The sequence below is a fragment of the Diplotaxodon limnothrissa genome, linkage group LG6 (genome assembly GCF_057381915.1).
Source record: "Diplotaxodon limnothrissa isolate DT_005_m linkage group LG6, D_limnothrissa_male_GT1.1, whole genome shotgun sequence".
Classification (NCBI taxonomy): domain Eukaryota; kingdom Metazoa; phylum Chordata; class Actinopteri; order Cichliformes; family Cichlidae; genus Diplotaxodon; species Diplotaxodon limnothrissa.
The window spans coordinates 25,791,855-25,804,579 of NC_140601.1; the positions used below are offsets into that span (position 1 = coordinate 25,791,855).

The 12,725-nt window shown below is 39.7% G+C and overlaps 1 protein-coding gene across 1 annotated transcript; it reads right to left on the reverse strand.

The window, feature by feature from the left end:
• Positions 1 to 870: 870 nt before the first annotated feature.
• On the reverse strand, positions 871 to 9,211 carry LOC146630653 (uncharacterized). Its single transcript, XM_085356012.1, has 6 exons — positions 9,163 to 9,211; positions 7,638 to 8,795; positions 6,631 to 6,933; positions 5,630 to 5,747; positions 3,855 to 3,965; positions 871 to 1,045 (listed from the first exon to the last, which is right to left on the reverse strand). The coding sequence occupies exons 1-6, from the start codon at positions 9,209 to 9,211 to the stop codon at positions 871 to 873; spliced, it is 1,914 nt and encodes a 637-aa protein (XP_085212138.1).
• Positions 9,212 to 12,725: the final 3,514 nt, after the last annotated feature.

A 12,725-nucleotide genomic window follows, 5' to 3' on the forward strand; every position in this document is an offset into this window, starting at 1 on the left:
ATTGTTAACGTCTACAAACATGAAACGCAGAGGGTTTACAACAAGGTTCAAACCACCGGTTACACTCAAGAACATGAAGGTCAGATGAGTGTTTTTTAGAAATCCTCTGAAAGAGCCTGCACAGTTCTGAGAAAAAAAAGGTCAGATGATAAACTTGCAGAAGAATGACGGGAAGAGAAAATTATGATAGGGGCAGGGTTGTGGTGTGTGGTGGCCAGTGGAACTCGGCACTGGAGTTTATGGATCTAGTTGCTTCTTTGGACACTTAATTTTGTTCTACTCAAAGCAAAACTTATAATACACAAGTCAAGACTGACGCAGAATAAAAAACAAATCCATTTTTTAAAAATCGTTTTACATTTTAAAGACTTTTCAGATGAGGCACTTCATGTTGCAGCCAGCATTCTCAGACTTCAGACTTGCTGATAAAATGGGATGATTGCTCGTGGCAGTTCAGCAGCTTTGTACAGCATGAGCGATGTGGCCACTTTGAAAACCATTGCTCAACAATTCCAGTGCAGCCTAAAGTGTTTATAGACATCAAACTACTAGACAGCAGTAGATACATAAAAGGTTTATCACATTTGCACACTTGCACATGTACACAGTATTTTCAAACACACGTTTCTCTGTTCACTCAGTCACACAGTCATATATGCCAAAATCCAAAATTGTTAGGCTTTTTTTTATTTTATTTACACATGCAAAAACACAAATAAAGTCATATGCACTAAGTGTAAGATGATTATACAGTAGTTAATACACTTGGGAATGTGAGACAGTCACTACTGGGTTTGGTTAGGGTATGAAATTTTTGTGCTCACTGAGCTTAATTTAGATATAGCATGAATGAGGAAACAGTTGGACCCCCTAGAGAAAGGAAGTCCTGAGGTCTTGTGAGGAATTTGGTCCTGGTCCAATATTGGCCCACTCATCTGTAGAGCTGGGTGGGAGGTCTGACATAGCTATTGCATGCTCATCTCCTTGCTGGTCATTTATTTTGGCCAGGGTTGAAGCCATATTAGCTGGGTCAACTGCAGCCATCCTGGTGGAAAGGACAAAAGAGCAGTTGGCAGTGATTAGACCAGTTGAAACAGGAAAAAAGGAGAAAATATACAGCCGTCTGATAACAGGAACAACTCACATTGTTGTACAATGGTATAATATTAGGTTAGTGCTAGCAGGAAAATGGGATAAATTTCACACAAATGAGAAAATCTATTTTGCTTCACGCAAAAACAAAGACAGGCACCTTTCAAGCGATGAAATCGGAACACACTTTCAAATGGCTTGTTCGTAATGGTTGTCAAACTGCTGTTAAGTATGCCGCTCTAAGCGAATGCTAATATTCTCACTGGAAGGTCTGTTTATTTAATGATTTCCACACCAGATGGAGAAGCTTACAAACTGTGCTGAAATGAGATACCTGGGAGCTAATGACACACCTAGATACAAACAGATCACTTGACATTATTGAATAATTGCAGGGGATACCGTCCTGGCTGAAATTTTTAATACGTCCTAGTAGACTACCCCTCAAGGGCAACAATGCGGCTGTCCTAAGAGCATTTCCATTATGTTGCCTGGGTGCTGAATATTTGCACGTTACCCAGAATGCCTGATGAGTTTAATGTTCACACAGCTGCTTTGGGTTTTGTGTTGGGCTCGGGTGAGGTTTACGTTGGTTATTGTCAAATGGATATTAAGACATTTCTGTCCTCTTGTCTCTGACTTTCAAGGTGATGTGCATCATGCATTCAAGTGTGGCAGGCAAACATTCAATATGGATGGGAAGACTTAATAAGAGAGTGGGGCCTGTTAGGCCGAAATAGCTAGGCTAAAGGTGATCGTGTTGAAACTACCAGTCACTCAGATAGGAGCTGGATTTGGGTTACAGTTTAAAGCTCACTGAAAAATAATTTTAGAGCACTGTGGAGTTTTTTGTTTGTTTGTTTTTGTTTTTTGTTGAGCTGTTTGCTTGAAGTTCCAAGGATAATGAAGTACGATCTTTTTTCTGCGGCTATGATTTCAGCCAAGCACCCACTGAATTGTGCGTCAAAGACAGATGCCGTCCTTTCAAGTGAAACCTCATGGACACCAAGTTCAATGCAATACCAAAGACTTTGTCCCAGCATCTTTTGTTCAGGTACAGTTGTTTACAGCCACCTTGACTCTTGAAATACTTTTTTTGGGGGAAACATTTATTGCTAAAGAGTTTAAAAACCAAAAAAGTATTTAAAAAGCAAATTTTGTTTTCTATTAACAGGAATTTAGGTTCTTCTGATGACGACTGGATTGTCACTGCTGCTGCAAAGTCTCTTAACAAGGACACATTTCAAAATTACTGTGTCGACTGTTTAATAATTCAGTGTTGCTTTGTTATTGTCTGTGCAAGGCAGGCATCACATTTCTACTTGTGTCTTATACACATTCACTCGCTGAAGCAACACACAAATACACAGACTCTCAATCTCTAAAATCTCTGAATTTTTAGTATTTTTTGTTTACAGTTGATTGTCACCACATGCATATTTTTCACATGGTCTCTCACTGCAAGCACACAACTGTAGCTTAATTACTGAGCCAAGCCCACCGGTCTGATTAGCAAAAGCAGTGGTATTAGCCAGTAATGCTCTTGGTTCACGGGACTCACATTCTCATGTGACATTTTGAGCAGAATCCCGGGGCTATTACACTATAAAAGCGCCAAGAGGGAATCAGCTGAGAAGCACACAACTGGTGGCTCCTGACCTCCTATGCAGGTCAGTACATGATATTTAGGCAGGTCACAATGGAAAAGTAAGTAAGTGTAGCTGAGGAAAGAAATCAGTGAAATCTTGTATCTTGTAATCTGTGATGAAGCCTAGCGAAGGCTGCCAATAAAATTTAAGCTTTGTTGCATTCGATTATTTTTAAAGTTTAAAGTTAAGATTCCATTTTAATTCCGCATCTGTGAAGGTTGTTTGCACCTTCTGCTTGCTTGTCAGTCCTAAAATAGTTTAAGAGATGTCACTTTGTATAAATGCACAGCTCAAAAAAGTTAAGGGATCACTTAATGCATGCCATGTCCATGGAGTCTGGTCAGTAGCCCACTGGAGATCATTTTGTAGGGCTCTTGCAGTGGTCCTATCATGCAAAAGAGCTGATACCAGTCATGCTACTGGGTCGAAGCCCTGCAAAGCTGTTCTTGTGTAATGGTCAGTATCTCTTTCTCAGTTCTGAGACTGTACAGGGAGACACAGTGAACCTTCTTATGGTGGAAAGCATGGATGTGTCCTGAATTGACTGCTGGTACTGTCTCATGTTACTAGCAGTAACAAGGACACTAACAAATAGAAAAACTAGGAAAAAGGGAGGAGGGGGGGGATAAGAAAACCATTCTGTTTTTAGGGAGTCTTGTTATTGCCTCTGCAGTACGCCTGTTGTCATTTTCATTTGCACCAAAGCAAGTGAATTGGATTCACAATGGTTTATGATTTCTAACAAGACAGATTGATGTCCCTGAAGTTTAACTGGCTCTGTGTTATACTGTGAAAAGGAAGCATTACCTTAATTTTCTTTTGAGCAGTGTAAGAAAAAATAAAAAGGTTGGGAAGAGAGAAAAAGGCCAGGCTTAAAGAAGAATGTGAACACTGTATATTAAATGTTTTGAATGCGACTTTGCAGTCAGCAGATCTCAAGTCAAATAAACACCTGTGGAAGATTGTGTGTTAGGTTGTGTTAGATTGCAAAATGACACAATTCTGGCAGCATTTTATGACTCTTAATGTTGTCCCTTTCCTTTATTTTTGCAGATACTCTCATGTGTGCTGTACGCATCTATAACACTGCAAGAAACACTGGTGAGAACATACTGTTGAGGGTCACCATTGCCCGCAGGCAGTGTATCATCACTGTAGTCATCTCCTGTAGTTGCCTCTGGTTCAACACACTCTTCCTCACATGCACGCTGTCGGGGCAGGCTGCTGCACGCACACAAACACATAAACAATATCCCTTTATCACTATTATTGCTCTTCTTGCTTACTCTTGACCTTCTACAAATTAACTGCACGTTGCAATGAGTCATGTAGAGAAATAAAAAAGTAGCCAAGTATATAACTGAAGCAAGACCATTCTCTTTTGTGAACAGAGGAGGAAATTCTGACCCAACACTGGATACAGTGGTCTGATTTCATCATGTATCAGTGTTGAAATGTTACCTTGAGCTCAGGCAACATCTAAAGCAATCATGTGCCAGTTCTGCTCTGAGTCCCATCTGTGATTGTAGCACTTTTGTTGTTACAGGTAGCAATCAAATGGTTTGTTTCGGATATCAGAGAAAAAGAAGTGGAAGGTGGCTGACACTAGTGCAAATGCAACAAATGTTAGTTGCATTCACGTTCACAAAAGTAATTAAAAAAGGAGGGGAGTCTGCTTTACAAATACTGAGTCAGACAGATATTCATGCAATGGTATTGTACAAATTTGTGTTGTAAAAGAAATGTACTCTAAAATGAGGCTGTTTGATGTGTAGTCTAACCTAATCAAAGCATAATAATGGAAGGCGGGCTTTAACCCTTTACAGCCGATCGGAGCGGGCACGCTCTGTTTTGCGTAACTATTTTTAAATCCCGGTAGCTCTGCAACCACATAAGCTAGCGCAATAATTTTTTTTGCATATGAAACTGGAGGAGTTGTACTTACATCTTATGCCATCAGCTTGTCCTAGGTCACAGTTTCCTTCCACATATAGCTTTGCAAAAACTGCATAAAAATCACTTGCAGCAACAAAAACATGATATTCCAGAAACACGCTTCGCCGATCCATCAGCTGTTTGTAACACTTCCTATGTCCATCAGCGCGAACTATCACATGACCGCATGACCTGCCCGAAACCGGAAGTGACGTCATTTTGGGGAAATGTAGTTTTTTACGATCGGGGCCTTATGAGCTTGTGTTTTACTTGTTATGTGTTTTAAAAAGTTATGTTTGAGTTTATGACTTTCTGTGTCGTTTCTGGGATGCTTAGGACTCATATTGCACTGCTGGAAATAGTTTACTTTGATGCATATGCTGTTATTTTGCAAATTTGCACTATAATATTTATTTTCGTTTTTCCTGCAGTATATAAAAATTGGTGTATTTCAAAAATAAAACTATGAAGACACTCAAAATAAATTTCCTGTGGTGGGAAACTAGTTTGTGTAACTTTTTTGTATTTACAGTTTTGAGGGATAAGCCTCTTAAATTTCTCTAACTAGAAATATATGTTAAAAAAACAAAAACGATTTTCAATTTTTTTGTAGTTTATTGCACTTTTTTGCAATTTATGTAATTACTATGCACCTAATGCAGACATATTATTAAAGTTTGGGCTATAATGGTTGTATTGATGTATAGCAACTTGAAATGCTCCCAAAAATGGCTCCACAGCATGTAAAAATATAATATAAGCTCTGGCGAACTTGGTTCTATGGTAGGTCTTAAAGGGTTAAAGGAATACTGCTGGCCAGAGATTAACAAGAAAAGCATTTTTGCTAACAAGCAAAGATTAGAGCTGTAATTTTAGGAACTCAGGGGCTATAAAAGAACTGTTTTGAATCAATGTTCCTGTAGATCAAGTACACAGAAGCTGGTGCAACTTACTTGTTTTTGTGACTACGTTTGACGATATAGATAATGATGACAGCAGTCTGCAAAACCAGGAAAACTGCAGCAGTAACAGCTCCGATTTTCCATGGTTCCAAGCCTAATTCAGTTGATTCTAAACAGATACAATAAGGCAGAGAGAGATAAATTGCAGGGCAGAGCAGGTGGAAGCATTAGATTTAATACAAAGTTTGACATACTTGTGGCTGATGGGCAGCCACAAGTATGTCAAAGTGTCCAGCAAATGTACAAACAGGAAGCTCTTATATGGATATGTGCAGTCTAATTATACATGATGGTTTTTCATAGAAGAAAAGACCTTTTGTTTTTTGCCACCGCTACGTCATTTTAAACAATCTGCCAGTAAAATTGTGCCAGCCCAAACTGGCATGTGTCTAATGGCACTGGCTCCTACAAAAAATATGAAGCAAATACAAGAGGCAGAAAACAGCATGTTGTAGCCTGTGTGACAGGAGGGTCCAAACTTTCTGGTCTTCCCCCACCAGTTAGGGTATAGTTAGCCTGCACAATTGCTCAGTGGAATGGAAAAACATCAAGCTGGCCATCTGCATATTTTGCTGGCAGAATCATGATAATGATCTGTTTTCTTCTTCTTTATTCTGCCCAAGTTTTTAATGTGGAAAAAAACAAATCTCCTGTTGAATATTTCCCAAACTATTTATAGCCTAGGATGTGTTTCTAAAAGTGTTTGAGAACTACAGCAAATCTAATATATGACTTTTGGAGGGAAAAGTTACAGCTGCTATTGTAAGACTGCTGTAAAAACACACACACACACACACACACACACACACACACACACACACACACACACACACACACGCACACACACACAGACAAAAAGGTGCAACAAAGCCTAGAGTGGTCAGTCCCAGGGCAAACGCAAAGACCACATTGCAATCACCAATCAATCTACCATGCATGTCTTTGGGCTATGTAAAATACATAGTTATCTATACTGTAAGTTTAGCTTTTACCTGGATCTTTAACTAGCTCATTGGTCTCCCCCAATGCCTCTCCTTCAGTCCTCGGGTGTTCGGCTAGATCATCATTCATAAAATTATCCAGTGTAGGATGGGCATCAGCTGGGTCATACAGGGAAAGGTCATTGGTCGGGGTGATGATCTCATTGCTGTTAAATTTCTCATCATCTAGGTTTCTTTTTTCAGTCTCCACATCAATGAGGAATAAATCCACAGTGGAAGCCTGGTTCTCAGAGCTCTGCAATATGGTGGTTTCAGCACCACCATCAGGTTCTGGGCCAGAGATCCCCACCACATCTAGAAGTGAGGTTTAGTATGTGACACACACATGAAAATGAAGAGTAGAGGCCTAGACTAAGGTTTTGTCAAGTGGAGCAGTGGAATGTAGAATAAAGTACAGATGTGCCATAGCTAAAAGACCCTGGTGGGTCGTGATTTGTATGCATTTGTAGCAGAAAGTGTCTTTTCTTTTTTGCATAGGTCTCAATGACCAATGACCGTAGAGGAATGGAGGATTAAACTGGTAAAGGATTCATGTTTGTATCAATGTACTCAGAGTAGAAATGTCAGATTTTCTGAGCAAACAGAGCAGGACTAGCCAGTGTTAAATATTCTTATTTACATTATAGGGGTTTTCGGACATAGTCTAGTAACCAGCCTTTTTTGTTGCACTAAAAGCTGTTATAGTCCTAATTTAAGGTCTTTAAGTATGTTATGATGCACACAATGCAATGCTCAACCAAATCTGCTGAGTCTTATGCAAATGCAATTTTAAAGACCATGGCAGTTTTAAGTTTTTGTGACCCAAATTATGAGCTGGTTCTAGATATTCTGCATTTCAGATATTTAACAGAGACAGATGAACTAAGATTAAAGTTAATATGACAGATAAAACTTACTCTGTCTAAAAGATGAAAGATTATAGACTGAAACCTTATTTCTTAGTGTAGGTTACACTTCAGTTCCTGTGCATTTTCTACATTTTTGCAACTCCACCTCACCTTGATCCTTTTTTGTACTGTCAATTGAAGTCTCCGAAGCAAGCTGCTCCTCTTCTGCTTCTTCTTTTTGGCCATCTCTTTTATTCACGAGCACCACTGATTTCCTCTTGATCACACTCTCTCCATCTCTGTCATCTACTTTTGCTTCCCCCACAGTTGTACCTCCTAATTCTACCTCTACTGAAGCTCCTTCCTCCACTAAATGACCTTGTTCTTGTTTTTCTTCTGGTCCATCTGGCTCTTTAGCTATGTTTACATCTTCCTCCTCAAGTATTGGCTCTCTGACTGCAGTTTGTGTGGCTTCTATCTGATAATTGTCCAAAAGCAGCGCTATTGTCTCACCTGCTGTTTTGTCTAGCCAAGTTTCTTTCTTATCTCCTATTTGTTCCACATCAGCCTCTCCAAGATTGAGTTCAGGCTCTCTGTGTACTGCCACCTCCTCAACATCCAGAGTTTCCTTTGTCTCCTGTATTTCTGTTAGTGTTGCACCTTTTTCTTCTGACAGCACAGCCTGATCTTTGTTGTCCTCCTGAACTTTTGCCATTACAGCTGAATCCTCTCCTGTCTCGTCTAAAGTGGCTCCAACTCCTTCTACAACCTCATCACTGAATTCAGTTCCTAGAGTCTCATCAATAACCCTCACAGTGTCTGCTTCTCTGACTCCAGTTTCTACACCTGCTGTGGTTTTCTCCACAGATCCAGCTGCTGTTTCATGCTCTTCCATGACAACTCCTCTATCAGTTACATCTTCAGATGCATCCACCCCTGCTTCATCCTGCTTCTCTTCAACACCAGCATCTTCTTCACTGATGCCCATATTTTCATCCTCCACTTTCTGCTCCAGCACTTCTGCCTCAAAGTCAGCTTCTTCCTCAGCTGCTTCCTGGACTGTGCCCGGATCCACTTTTGCATCACTCCCTCCATCCGCTTGTCCGAGAGCGACCTCCACCACCTTCTCCAGCAGTTGTTTCAGCACTTCCTCTGTCCTACGACCCTCCACTTGCTCTGAGGCTTCCTGCACAGCTTGCTGCACCTCCTTCAGGCTAGGAGGGGACAGTACTGCTGGTGCCACCCCTGCAGAGGTTAGCTCTGGTTCCTGTGGTGAGGTCCGTCCATAGTGGGTGCCCTCAGTGGAGGACTGGATAGACGTCATCAGACCTAAGTACACAGTGAACAAACGGGAATATAGTACGTTTAATGACATTTAATTTTTTTTTTGATAGTGATGAATATTGATAATTTAATATACCTAAGGACTAGTTACTACATCTTTGTATATAATATGCATGACATTTTCACATGTAATGAACATATAAAGTATATGTGGTAGCATTATCTCAGATTGCCAGTGAATCAAATCTAAACACATCTATTTATACTTGTTCCTTCACTTTGTCATACTATTATTTATTCATTTTGTAGATTATAGTTAATTAAACTAGTGGTTTGGAATCAGTAAGCAGTTGTGACTCGTTCATCAGAACATCTCTGTATACATAATCACACCTATCTACTACCTCCCTACCTTGTATTATTAAAACCACTAGGAATCTTTTCAAAGCGCAGTACTCCATGTGTACTCCAAATGTGTACTCCAAAGCAATCACAGTAATTTCCAGGAAGATCCTTTTAATGTCTTTTGTTTCTAGAAATCTTGCTCAAAATGCCAAGTGTGAGTGTGTACACCATCACAAGACATACACTGAGACTCCGGATGGTTGGACTGCAAATACCCAAATGGAGTGTGATCCCAGCAGGTGACGAAGAAATGAGGGAGGGTGGAAAACAAACATTGCCATGTTAAATATTGTCACCTCAAGGTTTCTCTGTACCACCAGGTGTCCCTATGGTGTCGTTAGATGAAGTAGCACCGCAGCGCTAAATGGTTTTGAGGCTCTTACAAGGGTTGTGGTGAAGCATGGACGGCATGTCACACACACAGTGAACTCTGGAGGAGCAATTATAAGGAGAGTGTGAGTGATGCAACCATTTAGGCCTGAAACAGTGCTAGAGAAAGCAGAGCTGAGTTGGAGCCCAAAAGACTACAAACAAAATTTCACAATATTTAAAAATATTTAATGAGTTAGTTTACAGAGTGAAAAAAATCCCTTATGTTACTAGGTTTTTTATTATATAAAGCATTTGTTTCTACTAAGATGCCCAGTTCTCTGTTATCAGTCCGATGTGCACAGCTAGGATGTCGAACAGCACAGTGATGCCTTATGGTTTCCTATTGTTGCATCTAGGGTGTTTCTATTCAGTCTCTTGATTGCATGATTAGTGTGGAAATCCAAGGAAATTGGAAGCAGGTGTTTCATTAATTGGGTTGTTTCTGTGAATGCACATAGTGTATGGCTAGAGGCAATGAAAAATCCCTAGGTGGGTGTTTTTTTATGCAGTTTATTTATATTCATGTCTAGGTTAGCATCACAGAGGCACTCCAAGAGCACCAAACACCCACTTGGATAGTTTTGTTTTTTATATGCATACAGTCATTGAAGTAAGCATGCATATCCATATTGTAAAAGTACAACAGCCGAATAAAGTAACCAAACATTGTTCTGTTACTACACCTAGTTTATCACATGCTACCTCCATATATCTAGGGCTGCTTAGGTTGTCCACCTCTATGTTACAGACAGCAATATCTCAGGACTTTTTGGATGGTTGGATGCATGTAAAGCTTGACTGTGGTGATCAACAGCCATTTGTGTCTTTCTATTCATGCATGCATCCTAATGACTTTGCTTGCCTCTGATGTTCTCTATTGACATTAGGAGATTCAGATTTATGTCTTTGAGTAAAGAGACAAATAATCTACAGTGACCAACTAATTTATCGGATGACCATCAAATTTTGCTAATGCTTGAATTTGTTCACTGTGCTTTGCAAACTATAAATGCAAAACGGTCAAACTTTCTGATTGTAGCATGCTGATGTCAGTGCCATAGCTCAAAAAACAGCACACAGCACTATGTCTGTGAAGTTTGTTAGTTTCAAACTGAGATCAATCATTAGTAAATAGTAATCTTAGCTGAAGAAATAAGACCAATGTACTGCCTAAGAAGACAGAAACATGACCAAAAAAAACCCAGCAAATCCAAGTCAATGAGATTTTGATGAAGAAACCTTCTGCTGCTCTCTTGACCCAGTGAGAAGGGTCACCACAGCAGTTTTACACCAGATCTCCTTGCTTACACAACCCAAAAGGGGATTTGCATCTCTGGCTGGAATTGAACCAGCAACGTTTGCTTTCCAGGCAAATGTGTAAACACCACACTATGGAGCATATTCAGTGTGGTTTGGATTATATGACATCGTATGCACTTTCCATCTTTACACTTTAAAATAAGCTGAGTAATTTCATTAGCACAATTTATCGTCATGCTAGATTTTCGCTATCATCTCAACTTTGGTAGCATGACTAGAGCCATTCACTAAACATAAATACCTCTATTCATTCACCCCCACGTCAGTGTGTACTGGAATGTAACATTTTTTTTACCCCACCGCGACACAAGAACACACACCACCACCACCCCCATTCCTCGACCTCTGTAAGAAAAAGTAGTGCCTTTGATAGCTCATACCGTAGCTGCATTGTGATCTGCCTAATAATAGTAAGACTTCTGGGAAGCTTTAATGTATCTTGCTTTTCAATGAATCATCTGATCCTCACCAAAGGCTACACTGATTCTTTCACCACAGGACCAGCATGGCAAAATGATAAATTCCTGTCATCGAACCAGCAAGATTCCTTCATCTACAAGTTTATTATCTTTCAGACTCATCAGTCTATTGGTCTGTTCTGAGTTATGAAACCAAATATGGATATAATCATGTTTTTTTTTTAAAAAACAAAACAAAACATCATTTTATGATAAGAATGTGTCAGTGGAATTCTCTGTAGTTCTTTGTGTTGCTTTTGAAGCCACATGTAGTGCTGCGCAGTGCTCCCTGCTTCATTTTGATTTTCTTGACAATTCACTGCCAAATCTGCACTTCTGCATATTAAAGACACTCTGTGTCAAAACAAACCAGAGATAGAAACTGAGACTTGGTTGCTTCAGAGGAGCAACAAGACATAACTCAATTGTTTTGTTCTCTGCTTTCTTTGTTTAATGCTTTTAAAGTCTCTTCAACTTTTACTTTCTGATCTCGCTCGCTCTCATTCGTGACTCCAGGAGATTTGGTCTGAAAGGTTAATACAGTCACATGAGCTTCACACTGTGCTTTGTGCTACCAGGCAGTAGCACCTCATACTTAGCTTGTGACTAAGTCTGGGAGAGGGGGATTATTACCAAGATGCATACTGTATGCATCCTAACACATATGTCTGATAAGTTTGATGATAGCTTAAAATAAGACAAATAAATGTGGGCAAGACACAGGTGAAAGCAATCACCTAAAATCAAACCAAACGATGTAGAAAAGGATAACAAGCAAAAGCTAACTCACACATGAAACAGGAGGAACACAAACTTGTCTTACTAAACCACAAGAAAACCATGACAAGGCAAAAAATGAAATTAGATCTTTATTAATGTGAATGGTCAGTGACCCATAGTTGACACTGTCCCTATTTATGCAACGGATTTCCCCGAAGGTGAATAAAATAGACCTTATTCTATTATTTTATCTTATTCCTGTCATCTTACCAAAGGGAAACTCTAGAAAGTGCACAGCCTCTGAAGCTGCTCTGTGTTTAGGGCTGAGGGCAGCAGCACCTTGTGCAGTGCTGTGAGTGCATAAGAGCTGCTATCTGTATTTTGCATGTCAGTGTTGGAATTTCAGAGGCGGTCTCTATGAAGAAAGGGCAGTGGAGGTGAGGAAACCAACATTAGCCTCTACCTACACTAAAATGACCCATTTGTTAGCAGCAGAAGTACTAGAAAACAATCACTTTAAGCACATAGCACGCAGTTTTATGTGGTTCTATATTGTTGATTTGAACAGAAAAGACTTACAGATTTCAATCATTCACAGATGTATATTAATTTCGCATCAAAAACGTTAACAAAAATGCTCAAGAAGCTTTTTCTTTAAGAAAACAGTGTTTTAGGCTTGAGTCATTGACACTTAAAAAAC

What these genes read in the sequence shown, in the direction of transcription:
- LOC146630653 (XM_085356012.1), bottom strand. Translation starts at nt 9,211, where the DNA reads ATGGAGTACTGCGCTTTGAAAAGATTCCTAGTGGTTTTAATAATACAA. An exon ending in AAACGTAGTCACAAAAACAA is followed by an intron (nt 3,966 to 5,629) that starts GTAAGTTGCACC and finishes GTGTGCGTGCAG; the next exon opens with CAGCCTGCCCCGACAGCGTG. An exon ending in GGCAATGGTGACCCTCAACA is followed by an intron (nt 1,046 to 3,854) that starts GTATGTTCTCAC and finishes CCTTTCCACCAG; the next exon opens with GATGGCTGCAGTTGACCCAG.